The sequence below is a fragment of the Natator depressus genome, chromosome 23 (assembly GCF_965152275.1).
Source record: "Natator depressus isolate rNatDep1 chromosome 23, rNatDep2.hap1, whole genome shotgun sequence".
NCBI classification, from domain to species: Eukaryota; Metazoa; Chordata; order Testudines; family Cheloniidae; genus Natator; species Natator depressus.
This window is the reverse complement of record NC_134256.1, coordinates 1,247,607-1,259,545: the sequence shown is the minus strand read 5'-3', so window position 1 is coordinate 1,259,545 and position 11,939 is coordinate 1,247,607. Positions and strand designations below refer to the sequence as shown.

The window sequence follows — 11,939 nt, the reverse complement described above, 5'->3', positions numbered from 1 at the left end:
GGGTGCTTGTCCCCCGTGAACTTATTCATTAACTTGCGGCCTTCAGGCCTCATTTCCAGCCCAAGGTGTCGTGCGTGCAGCTGAGCCCCCCAGTGCTTACAGGAACCCCCCCGACCTGGCACCAAGATGCAGCCACCTCTGGGGTGGGACTTGAGAGCTGTTTATCCAGGGACCCCCTCACCTGGTGTTGAGATGCAGCTGTCTCTGGGGTAGGGCATGGGGACTGTTCAGATGGGGACCCCTCTCGCTGGGCTCCTCCGGAGTTCGTCAGTCCCATTCTCCCCTTCTTTACCTGCTGGCCTCCAGCCCCTCCCTGAACAGGGAACGGAACCCAGGAGTCTGGTGACGCGGGCCGGGGGGCGGAGGGAGGTTATGGCCCCCTCAGCTTTGCAGCCGGTGTTCAGAGGCTGGTTTGCGCCCAGGTTTCTGCTCGCTGCCCAGGGCGCAGCCGGCTCGGCAGGGCAAGGCAGGGGACGGAGTGAGGCTGTCCAGGGTTTGACGACGTTCCCCCAGAGGGGCCGGGTGGGACGCAGGACACCTGGGTTTGGTGCCCGGTGCTGCCCCTGCACATCCTGTGCCAGCCCCTGTGCCCAGGGGCTGAGCCACGGCCCTGATCCTGCACAGGGTGGGGCCTGACTAAACCCTGACACCACCAGTGCTGGGCCCAGGCCAGCCCTGCCCTGCCCCCAAAGCCACAGGGCCCCGAGGGATCGGCCAGGCCAACAGTGCACCCCTCGGGTGCTTGCTGCTGCATCCTGATTCCCGAGGATCACCCCGAGTCCTGCCCCCAGACCCCAACAACTCCCAGCCTCTGTGCCTGCTGCAGTACTGCCCATGGCCACGAGGGGGCAGGCAGGGCCCGGCAATCCCACCCGCCATTGAGGCCTGGCTCCCAGCCCCCTCCCAGAGCTGGGAGAGAACCCAGGAGTCCTGGGTTCCAGCCCCCCCGCTCTAACCACTAGACCCCCACTCCCCTCCCAGAGCTGGGAGAGAACCCAGGAGTCCTGGCTCACATCCCCCCCTGCTCTAACCACTAGACCCCCACTCCCCTCCTAGAGCTGGGAGAGAACCCAGGAGTCCTGGCTCCCAGCCCCCCCTCCTCTGCCTTGCACCTGGGGGGAGCCTTAGGGTCCATCTCAGCTGTGTTGCCATGGTTACCATAGAGGGTGACAAGAGCATGGCTGCTGACTGGCTGGAGGGGGGATGGCTCCCACCCCCCCACTCCCCCTCCCCTCCAGTCCTCCCCCAGGTTGGGCTGTGCTGGGAAACACAGCGTCTCCCCCTCCATGCCTGGGGCCTGATCCCCCCTTCTGTGGGGCTGCCACAGGGGAGTGGGGGCTAGTGGTCAGAGCAGGGGGGGCAGCTGGGAGCCAGGACTCCTGGGTTCTCTCCCTGGCTCTGGCAGGGGAGGGTTAGTGGTTAGAGGGCGAGGGGCGGGAGCCAGGACTCCTGGGTTCACCACCCGGCTCTGGGCACGGCCTGGGGTGTAGGGCTTCTAGCCGTGGCCGTCCCGTCCCTCCACCAGGAGCCTGGGTGCTGGGCCTCGCTCTGGCCATGGCCTGCTCCGCCCTGCCGGCCCCACACGCCCCTAGGCCGGCCTGTCCGGTCTCCCCCCAGTCCCCCCGGGCTGGGCCGGAACGCCACGGAGCCAGGCGCATGCTCCCGGCCCCAGGGATGGGGGCCTGAGGCGTGATCCACACTCCCACCCTGATGCCCTGCCCCGCTGGGAGCAGCCCCAGGCTTGGTGGGAATGGGCAGCCCCCCAAGCGCCAGCCCGGCAGGCTGCCTGCAGACTCAGGCAAACTCCAGGCCGTTCTCCGACTCCTGCGGCTGCCTGGGGCCAAGGCCCACGGCGGGTTAAGGAAAAGGCCCGATGCTGCTGGCCCTGGGCAGGGTCAGGGTCAGCGTCCTTGGGCCCCGCCGGCAACACCAGCCGGGCAGCCCCCGGTACAGCGCCCCCGGTCCCAGTCCCCCCAGAGCAGAAATAAAGGGAGACAGGAGAAAATCAACACAGATTTTATACCGTCTACGGGGGGGGGGGGGGAAATAAACCCTCGACAAGAAATCACAGCGATGCCAGATAGTCCACGGCCGCCCCACATGCAGCCCCTGGGTCTCTGTCCCCCACATCAGAGCCCCCCCGCAGGACCCACATCGCTCCCAGCACAGGCCCAGCTGCTCTACAATGGCTCCTCGGTCACAGCTGGGACAGGGGGCTGCTGGGGGGGGGGGGGTTTGGCCTCTTCCTCCCATCACCCTTCTGTAGCCCCCGCCCCTGGGATCCCGCATGGCCCATGTTGGGGGCAGGGTGCAGCCTTGTTCGCGGGGGGCTGGGCCCCACAGGGGGGCAGGGAGGGAAACGAGCCCAGCGGCCCCGTGGCATGCTGTGAATTTGGGGGGGGGGGGAAGAGAAATCACCATCAGCTGCGTGGAGGGGGGGCAGCAACTGGCACTGGGAGGGGTGGGACAGTCGCTCCAGTGGGCTTTGCCCCCCAGCACTGGTGGGGCATGTGGTGGTGAAAGGAGGGGCTCCATGCCAGGTGGGGCAGGAGAGTTGGGCCCTGTGGGGGGGGGGGGGGAGGAGATCTGGTTCTGCAGATGCCCCCCCTTCCCATCACCCCTCCTGATGCCATAATAACCCTGGGGGAAGGTGGGTCCCACCCCATCAAGTTCCACTATGGGGCTGGGCACGGGGGAGGCGGTCTCACAGACCAGGGGCTGCCACCACCCCCAGGCAGGCTGCTTGTGTGTTCTGGGGGGGGGGGCGTCCCCCACCACAGATGTCCCCCCCCCAGGAAGCCATGGGGGGACAATTTGCTTGATGCCATGGGGTTAATTTATCCCCTCACCAGAGCTGGGGGGGCTCCCCCTGGCATCACTGGGGGGGCCGGGGATCTGCCCCAGGTGGGGGATGGGGTCGTCGTGCATTAGGACTCACCCCCCCCAGAGACCCCCAGCCGCCTCCTCGGAGGGGGAAAGGAAACGAGGAGACTGCCGGGCACCAAGCGCTCTGCCCGGGGGGCCGGGCCGGCCGGGCCCGGGGGGGGGCCCTACGCAATCAGCTCCTTGTAGCCGTCCCGCTGCCCACGACGCAGGATCTTCAGCTCCGTCAGCTGGATGTAACGCAGGACGTTGGTGTCTGGGGACAAGGGGAGAGGGCTCAGGGGGAAATTCGCGCCCAGACCCGCCCCCCCCGCCCCCCGAGCGCCCCCTGCTGAGCCCCCGCCCCCCCAGCGCCCCACAGGGCCGGCCCTGCCAGGGAAGACCCCCCCTGCTGAGCCCCTGCCCCCCCAGCACCCCACAGGGCCGGCCCTGCCAGGGGAGACCCCCCCTGCTGAGCCCCTGCCCCCCCCAGCACCCCCTGCTGAACCCCTGCCCCCCCAGCGCCCCATGGGGCTGGCCCTGCCTGCCAGGGGAGACCCCCCACTGAGCCCCTGCCCCCCCCAGTGCCCCCTAGCGCCCCATGGGACCAGCCCTGCCTGCCAGGGGAGACCCCCCCTGCTGAGCCCCCCACCCCGCTCCCGGCAGCCCAGCGCCCCGTAGCTGGACCAAGGCCATGCATGGCGCTTGCTCCGGCCGCTCACCTGCGGGCTCCCGGCTCTTGGCCTCCTTCAGGTAGAGCAGGGCGCGGGCATAGTCCCCGAGGTGGTAGGAGGCGATGCCCGCCCGGTACGTGGCTTTGAAGTTGCTGCCTTGTTTCTCCAGCACTTTCAGGCAATATTCCCGCACCCGCTCGTAGTTCACCAGCTCTGACTGCAGCAGGCAGGCTGGGCAGGGCAGAGGGGCCGTCAGTGGGGCTGGGGACGGGACGCCCACCCCCTCGCCCGCCGCGCCCTGACCCCTGCGTGGCTGGGACCCTGGGGAGCCGAGCTCCATTCGCTACCTTCCTGTTCCCCCAGCTCAGGGCTCCTCCCCGCCCCCCAGCCCTGCCGGTGCCCCTCACTCCCAACCCACAGCCCCTGCTACCCCGGCCCTGGGCTCCCCCCTGCCCCCCAGCCCTGCCGGTGCCCCTCACTCCCGACCCACAGCCCCCTGCTACCCCAGCCCTGACCCCCAGCCAGGCCTGCCGGTGCCCCTCACTCCCGACCCGCAGCCCCTAGTATCCCAGGTGAGGGGCTGGCCACAGGATGTGTGTCAATTTAAAATCTTTCTTTAAAGGAATTTGAAAACAAAAGCGTTTCCCAGGCAGCCCCTGCCCCACCCTGCAGCCACTGGGGTCCCCTGGGGAGTTGCTCACGAGAGGCTCCCGTGGGGTCCCCCGTGGCCTGGCACACGTGGGTCCCAGCCGCGGCCCAGGGCCCCGCTCTCTGGAGCCTGCGTGGGGGCTGGAGGAGGCGGCTCCCTGGGGCTTCCCCCCGCGGCCCGACTCGGTGACAGGCGGGCGCACGTGGCCGGGGCATTGGGAGCTGCGAACTGCAGGACCCCGACCCTCCCCGTTGCCCGGCCCCCTGGGTCCCCCATCCCCCGGCCCCCTGGGTCGCCCTTGGCCTGCCCCACAGCGGACTGCACAAGTTGCTGCAATGGGGCTCTGGCAGGGCACCTCAGGGGCGCCCCACACACCAACGCGGAGATGCTAGAAGCCCAGGGCCCCCGGCTCGGCTGCTCCCACAGGTGTTTACTGGTGCAAAGCATGAGCGAAACACTCGTGCGAAGTGCCAGGTGGCATGGCGCACCAGTGTAAACAGCTGCCCCTGGGGCAAGGCCCCATGTCATATGGGCCCAACCCTCGACCCAGCTCTGGGGCCCACCTCCTGACTGACCCCAGCCGGACAGCAGGCCCTTGCCTGGGCCCTGTCAGTCAATTCACAGCGGGGCTCGAAAGCAAGAGGTACCAGCCCCACTGAGCAGCCCCTGGTAACGCCGCGCCTGGAGTGACACTCCAGCCCCTTCGCAGGCAGGAGTGACTCCGGATTGACCTCGGCAGGGGGGCTGGGACCAGAACCAGCCCTGACCCGTCGCAGGCAGGAGTGACTCCGGATTGACCTGGGGAAGGGCTGGGATCAGAATCCGGCCCCATGTCTACCTGGCAGGGGGGTCCCCCCCCCCACGGATGGTGGCTCTGCCAAGTGACAGGTGAGGGAATGAGCTGTGACTAGTCTGTCCGTCCCCCCACAGCCCCCGGGTCAGCACCTACCCGTCAAGCTGTCGTAACACTCCACCTCGGTGCTCTCCACCAGCCGCAGCTGCTCCTCTGTCAGCGGGCACCGCCCCGGGTCCGGCGGGCTCTGCTCCAGGCTGGCTGCCCCTGCCCGGCCCTGCACCCCCTTGAGCTGCAGCAGGGCGCGGTGGTATTTCCCGATGGCCTCCCGGAATTTCTTCTCCTTGTAGCAGCGGTTCCCTTCCGCCTTGAACTCCACGGCCTTCCGGATCTGGCTCTCCACCGCGCCCTCCTCGGCGCGGGCCCGGTGCCCCCCACCAGCCTCGGGGCAGCCCTGGCCCGGCTCCTCCATGGCCCTGCTCAGAGGCAGTGAGCCATGCCGGGCGGAGGGGAAAGCCGGTCTCCTCGGGACGAGCCGGAGGGCTAAGCGGTGCAGACAGCGGATGGGGGCTGGGGGGGCCCTGGCCAGGCTGTGACTCTGGCGGGGGGGGGGGGAGCAGCGAGGATGAGGCGCCGGCTGGCTCTGCAGCAACAGCACCGGGAAAGCTTCCCCAGATGCATTGTGGGAATATCCCATCGCACCGCAGCAGCGCTGACCTTAGATGTCTCCATGTTAAAAAGCCAGGAGTCCCTTTCGGCAGGGGGGGTGTGATCGGGGAATTAATCCGGGGCCCTCCCCTTTGCAAACCCTCCCCTGCCGGGCAATTGTTCCCAGCACGCCTGAGTCACAACCTGCAGCCTCTCCAGGCTCCCCTAAAGCGCCTCCAGGGCTGGGGGGGGGAGAAGAGCTGAGAGAAGACGCGTGTGTGTGTGTGCACGCGTGTGCCTGGCACCTTGCACAGTGGGGACCTGTAGGCATCCACCCCCCCCCCCCAAACTCACCACTAGCCCAGCCCTGGGCTCCCCCCCAGCTCTGCCGGTGCCCCTCACTCCCGCCCTGCAGCCCCCGGCATGCCGGGACCTCACGCCGGACCCTCGTGCTGGACCCCCGTGTTGTGCAGACAAGCAGGGCTTGGTCTGAGCCAGCGCCGCCAGCTACGACCCACCCGTTCTCTGGGGGGCAGAGTCCCTCCCCCCGCCCAGGGAAACCACCAGAAACCTGCCCCTGCTGGCAGCCTGGGCCAAGGGCTGCGCAGCCGGAGCTGGGGGGGCCCCCTCTGTGGCGGCCCCCCCCCCGGTCACACCCGGCGAGCAGCCAGAGCTGGGGGGGCCCCTCTGGGGCGGCACCCCCCGGTCACACCCAGCGAGCAGCTGGCTCCAGGGGGATTAAAACTCACTTTATTCGACAAACGCGCCCGGCCTGTTTCTTATCCCACCAGCTGCTTTTTTCCTTTTCTTCTTCTTTTTTTTTTTTTTTTTGAGGCCCGTGCGAGGGGGGGCTGGGAGCCAGCCTGGGGGATGCTGTCCCCGCCCCCGATCCCAGCCCCCTCAGGGCTGCCACAGGCCCATGGCCCAGCCCCCTCCACCCAGAGCCGAGGGGCACAGAGGGAGATGGGGGGCAGGCTTAGAGAAAACCCACCCGTCCCCCTGCGCCCCCCTTTCTGCACTCCCAGCTGTGCAACAGCCCCACGGCCTGCCCGGCCCCCTTCCCTAGCAGGGGCCAATCACCAGTCACAGACACCCCCCCAGAGCAGCTGGGAATCCCCGGAGATGCCCAGGCCCATCCCCGCCGGGCTCAGGGTGCCTGGCTCCAGCAGCGGGCGAGGTAGTCGGAGGTGGCGATGGCCGGGCTGGTGCTGGCCCCCAGCTTCTGGGGGCGCGAGTATTTCAGGAACACGGCCTGGAGGGTGGAGCTGCTGGCCCGGAGCGCGGCCCTGGCCATGGAGCAATGTACAGCACCGAGCGCCTCTTCGCTGCAACGAGAGCCGGGGGAGGGCATCACCCAGAGCGGGAACCCCCCCCACCCCCTGCTGCCCGGTGCGGGGAACCCCCCACCCCCCGCTGCCTGGGGAACCCCCCACCCTCCTGTCCAACACAGGGCCTGTGGCTCCGTGGCCCACCTGGGCCCCAGACAGCTGGAGCTCCTGCCGGCCGCATTTCAGGGAGCCCCCTGCCCACGCCTGCACCCACGTCACCCACCTGTAGAGGCAGAGCTGCGTGGAGCCCTCCGGCCCGGTGCCCAAGCCCCCGGCACCCGCCTCCTGCAGCACCCGCTGCGCCAGGCCCAGGGCAGCCGCAGCCAGCTGGGCCGGCTCGAACGCCACACAGTCCGCCTCCATCAGACACAGCTCCATGAAGTACATGGCCAGGTGATGGACCTGGGGGGGCACACGGGTCAGACCGGTCCACAGCGCCCCCTGCTGCTGGGAAACCCAGCGCCCCTCACCTACCCCTAGACCCCACTCCCCGCCCAGAGCCAGGGAGAGAACCCAGGAGTCCTGGCTCCCAGCCCCCCCCCCCAACCACTAGACCCCACTCCCCGCCCAGAGCTGGGAATGGAACCCAGGAGTCCTGGCTCCCAGCCCCCCCCCCGCTCTAACCACTAGACCCCACTCCCCGCCCAGAGCCAGGGAGAGAATCCAGGAGTCCTGGCTCCCCGCCCTGCCCAGCTCCCCAGCCTGCGGCCGCAGCAAGACCCCGGCCCCAGCGCTCACCTTCGGGCCACAGTGGCCCAGGGCCGCCAGCAGCCGCAGCAGGTGCAGGGGGCTGGTGAAATGCAGCTGGAAGTTGAGGCGGGACAGGACCTTGCGCTCCATGCGCAGCAGCTCCCGGCGGCTGAACGAGTCCTCGGTCATGAAGCAGAGCTCGGCCGGCTGCAAGGGAAGCAGGGCTGGGCCGGGCGCCCCCACGTCTCACCTCCCAGCCCCCCAGCAGCTCCTGCGGCTGGAACAGCAGCCAGCCTCCCCCAGCCCCTCCTAGAAACAACAGAGCCCAGGAGTCCTGGCTCCCAGCCCCCTGCTCTAACCACTAGACCCTGTGTGACGAAGTGGGGATTTTCTTGTTTTCTCCGTGTTTTCCAGTGGGTTGCATGCAGAGGGGGTGGGACTCTGTTTCCCTGGGTGTTACGGGTTTAACGAGGGGAGGGGAGAGGGAGTTTGTGCGGGACCTTGGGACCCCGGCCAATGGCCTGGAGAATGGAGACCCCAGCGACTGGGGACCTGGGGACCCAGAGGCCCAGCTCGGGAGTCCCAGCCGGGTCTGGCCAGTGGGGGGACAATGGGCTGTGGGGAGAGGACCCCGGTGACCTGACCAGCTGGTCCCAGCCAGAGGGGCCAGAGGACAAAAGAGGGGAGAGGGGCCCAGGTGACCCTGTTTACCTACAGAAGAGATGATGGACAGAGCCGGGGAATCTCAGAGGCCCAGCTGGGAAGCAGGGGGGCTCGGGGCTGGAGAGGGGGAGCAGGCAGAGCCCCCCTGGATGCAGGAGAGACTGGGATGTGCTGGGCTGAGGGAGGCCAGGCGAGTTTCCTGTGCTGGGTTCGGACTCTCAATAAACCCTCCTGTTTTACCCCAGCTGAGAATCGCTCCGGGCTAGAGAACAGGGAGGCATCATTCCCTCTGGGAGTGGAGGCCCCGGGGGGCCAGAGCGAGTGGACTCCCTGAGGGGCCCACGGTGAGAAACAGGGGTGCTAAGGCTCGTAGAGGTGCAGCTCCAGGAGGTGCAGGGGCTGGACCCCCAGGAGAGAGTGAACCCCCAAGAAGGGCTGTCTCACTGAAGGGGGTTCCCCCCAGGGACCGCACGGGCCAAGAGTGGGCACGACCTGAGAGTCCGTGACACTCCACTCCCCTCCCACAGCCAGGGAGAGAACCCAGGAGTCCTAGCTCCTAGCTCCACCTGCTCTAGCCCACCAGAGCCGGGGAGGAACCCAGGCGTCCGGGCGCCCTGCCTTACCTCGGGGAAGGTGCACTCCTCCACTTTGCAGGCCACGAAGAGGCAGGTGACACCCAGCAGCTGCAGGGCTGGGACCCTCACTCGTGCCACCTTCATGTAGGCGTTCATCAGGTAGACGGCCAGGTAGAGCGTGTCGTCCTCCAGGCCCAGGTACTCCTGGGGGGACCGGGTCACCAGAGCAATCGTCACCAGAGCAACCGGAAATGGGGGCACAGGGACAGGGCGATGGTGCCGGTGGGGGGCCACTGAGTGTGATCTCTTTAGCCTGGGGGAGGGGGAATTATTGCCCATTTTATGCAGGGGGAAACTGAGGCACCACAAGGTGGGGAGAATCCTGCCCAACCATCTGCCACAGGGGTAGAACCCAGGAGTCCTAGGCTGTCCCTCCCCCTCAGGGGCAAACCCAGCCCAACCCCACCCCCTCTTCGCCCTCCCCTGATCCCGGAGGCTCCGTGCCCAGGGACCCTGCCAGGGCCGGGGGGGGGGGGTGTCGGGCTGCCTGGTGTGGGGCTGTCGGGTCCCGGTGGGGCAGCGGGGGGGTTCACCGATACCTACGTGCACCTGCACGAGCCAGTCGACGATGAGCGCCCGCATCTCGGCCGTCACGGTGCGCGGCACCTCCCAGCTCCGGAAGACGTAGCTGGATTGTTTCCTCTGGGGACGGGAGAGGAACGTGGGGATGGGGCAGTGGCCGAGCCCAGGGGCCGGAAGGGACACGCCATGGAGCTGGGCGAGAACCCAGGAGTCCTGGCCCCAAGCCCCCCCTGCTCTAACCACTAGCCCCCACTCCCCTCCCAGAGCTGGGGATGGGACCCAGGAATCAGCCAGGGCCTTTGGGTTGCTCCTGCCAGGGCTGGGGGGGGGGGGAGCCCCATTTTTCATCATGGGGGTAGTTGGGGGCGGGGCTGGTCCAACCTCCAAAAATGCTGCTCCCCCCACCCAGGGACATCAGCCATGGGGCAGCCAGGGAGCCATCGTCACGTGACCTTTAACCCCCCCGGGCATGCTGCCCCCTTCCCCCCCGGCACGCACCATCATGCTGGCGAAGATGTCCAAGGCGTATTCCCGCTCCAGGGCCATGCCCAGGCTCACCAGCGCCTGCGTCAGCTCCTCGGCCAGCGCCCCGGGCACGCAGAGCAGGGGCTGGCCCCCCCCGGGCGGCCCCCCGTCGGGGCCCCCTGCGGGGAGAGACGGGGTCACCAGCCACGCTCCCCCCAGCTCCCCGGGCACAGAGAGCAGGGGCTGGCCCCCCCCGCCAAGCAGCCCCCTGCGGGGAGAGACGGGGTCACCAGCCACGCTCCCCCCAGTGCCCCGGGCTGGCGAACTCTTCACTCACGGCCCTTCGGTCCCACTGCTGCGGGGCTCCCCACCAGCCCCTCCACCCCAGAGGCAGGTGCATCGCGGGCTGCCCGGTGTGCAGCTCCCCCGTGCTGGCACTGGCACCCTGGGCCTGCAGCCTCCCGCCCCACGGCCCACCCCTCCAGCCAGGCCCCTACCTCCCTGCAGGACGGGGTTCGCGGGGAGCCTGGGGCAAACAGCTGCTGCTTTCTCTGGTGCCGCCTCTCGGACCCGGCTTCCCTGCGGCTTCTTCTGCGGGAGAGAGGGGTGGGGGCGGCGGGAGTGTCACAGGGCCCTGGGCGGAGAGCTGAGAACGCCCCCGCGCCCCGTCAGCGCCCCGCTGCCCTGGGGGAGCCAGCCACCCTAGGATGACGGGTCTGTGACCCCGAGCCCCCCGCCTCCAGAGCCTGGCAGCCCCACACAGAGCCAGGACCCTCAGCCCCAGGGGAGGGGAGCTGTGAGCACTGGGGGCGTTTGGGAGAAGGACCCTGGCGTCCTGGCCGACACCCCTTGTCACCGGGGCAGGACAGAGGCCCCGAGACACTGCCGGGATTCACCGCCCCAAGCATGGGCCACGCCTCCCCATCCGCCCCCCAGAATCACAGCAGCTGGCCTGGGCACATGCCCCCAGCACCCCCTGCTGTGTGGGGTGAGCAACTCTTCCCGAGCACTTGGGGGGCAGGGAGCTTGCAAACAGCAGGTTTGGGGGGGGGGTGAGAAGCTGATCTGCATTTTCAGCACCCCCACAAAGCTCACGGCAACTGCACTGCACCCCCTACCCCTGCTGCCCCCTAACGCTGGGCTGGCCCAACTGGGGGCCTTCTTGGACACTTCCTCCTGCCCCAGCGGGGACCCCTCCAAGCCACCGTGACCCTCCCTGCACAGTCTGAGCTTGGACAATGCCTGCCTATTAGGTGTGTTACGGTAGCACCCAACAGACACCCCCACCCCTCTGACTTAGATCAGGGCCCCCCATGGGGCCAGGCATGGCCCAGACCCTGACTGAGCTCAGGGCCCTTCCCCAAGGAGCTCCCGGTCTGCACAGGCAGAGGAAGGCTCCTTCTCCCCATGGGACAGGTGAGGAAACTGAGGCACATAGCTGGGGGGCAGATCCGGAGCGGCAGTAGCAGAGCTGGGAGCCGAGCTCGGTCACCTCAGAGCCAGTCCGGCTGCTCTCGAGGCTGCAGCCCCTGGGGCGGTGGGTGCCGGGGGCCGCACAGACAGTGAACACCGCCCCCCCCCCCCGCCCAGGGGCTCCAAACTCACCTTCGTGGCCCCCTTGTCCCCGCCAGGGCCCTTGTTCTTGCTTTTCAGCGGCTCCCGTTTCTCTTCTGCCTGCAGCTGCTGAGAGACCCAGGCATCTGGGGGTGACCCTGTCATGGGGGGGTTCCTGGACCCCACAACATCCCCTAGGGGGGCTGGGAGCCAGAGTGTGGCCTGGAGGTCGCTGCCCCCAGGCTGAGCTGCCTCTTGTCTGGCCCCTGAGGCTGGGAAGCCCCAACCTGGGCCCCAGCAGGGAGCCCCCCACAGGCACCAGCACCCCACAGCGCAGCCCCAGGGGAAGGCCGGTTCAGGACTTCTGGGTTCCAGGCTCAGCCTTTGGGGGGACACTGGAGGGGAGCTTGTTATGGGCACAGGATGCCCCCACCTGTGCTCAGGACCCAGGTGTCC

The 11,939-nt window shown here is 68.6% G+C and overlaps 2 protein-coding genes across 2 annotated transcripts; both read right to left on the bottom strand.

Annotated features, from left to right (window-relative positions):
* Nucleotides 1–2,575: 2,575 nt before the first annotated feature.
* TTC9B (tetratricopeptide repeat domain 9B) lies at nucleotides 2,576–5,576 on the bottom strand. The gene is made up of 3 exons (XM_074937749.1): nucleotides 5,135–5,576; nucleotides 3,585–3,767; nucleotides 2,576–3,139 (listed from the first exon to the last, which is right to left on the bottom strand). The coding sequence occupies exons 1-3, from the start codon at nucleotides 5,448–5,450 to the stop codon at nucleotides 3,051–3,053; spliced, it is 588 nt and encodes a 195-aa protein (XP_074793850.1). The 5' UTR covers nucleotides 5,451–5,576; the 3' UTR covers nucleotides 2,576–3,050.
* A 1,197-nt stretch (nucleotides 5,577–6,773) lies between these two features.
* CCNP (cyclin P) lies at nucleotides 6,774–11,648 on the bottom strand. Its single transcript, XM_074937933.1, has 8 exons — nucleotides 11,535–11,648; nucleotides 10,427–10,520; nucleotides 9,961–10,108; nucleotides 9,486–9,582; nucleotides 8,931–9,086; nucleotides 7,693–7,851; nucleotides 7,178–7,356; nucleotides 6,774–6,951 (listed from the first exon to the last, which is right to left on the bottom strand). The coding sequence occupies exons 1-8, from the start codon at nucleotides 11,646–11,648 to the stop codon at nucleotides 6,774–6,776; spliced, it is 1,125 nt and encodes a 374-aa protein (XP_074794034.1).
* Nucleotides 11,649–11,939: the final 291 nt, after the last annotated feature.

What these genes read in the sequence shown, in the direction of transcription:
- TTC9B (XM_074937749.1), bottom strand. Translation starts at nt 5,450, where the DNA reads ATGGAGGAGCCGGGCCAGGGCTGCCCCGAGGCTGGTGGGGGGCACCGG. An exon ending in GTGTTACGACAGCTTGACGG is followed by an intron (nt 3,768 to 5,134) that starts GTAGGTGCTGAC and finishes TGCCCTGCCCAG; the next exon opens with CCTGCCTGCTGCAGTCAGAG. An exon ending in CAAGAGCCGGGAGCCCGCAG is followed by an intron (nt 3,140 to 3,584) that starts GTGAGCGGCCGG and finishes CCTTGTCCCCAG; the next exon opens with ACACCAACGTCCTGCGTTAC.
- CCNP (XM_074937933.1), bottom strand. Translation starts at nt 11,648, where the DNA reads ATGACAGGGTCACCCCCAGATGCCTGGGTCTCTCAGCAGCTGCAGGCA. An exon ending in ATCTTCGCCAGCATGATGGT is followed by an intron (nt 9,583 to 9,960) that starts GCGTGCCGGGGG and finishes CCGTCCCCAGAG; the next exon opens with GAAACAATCCAGCTACGTCT. An exon ending in TGGGCCACTGTGGCCCGAAG is followed by an intron (nt 7,357 to 7,692) that starts GTGAGCGCTGGG and finishes GTGCCCCCCCAG; the next exon opens with GTCCATCACCTGGCCATGTA.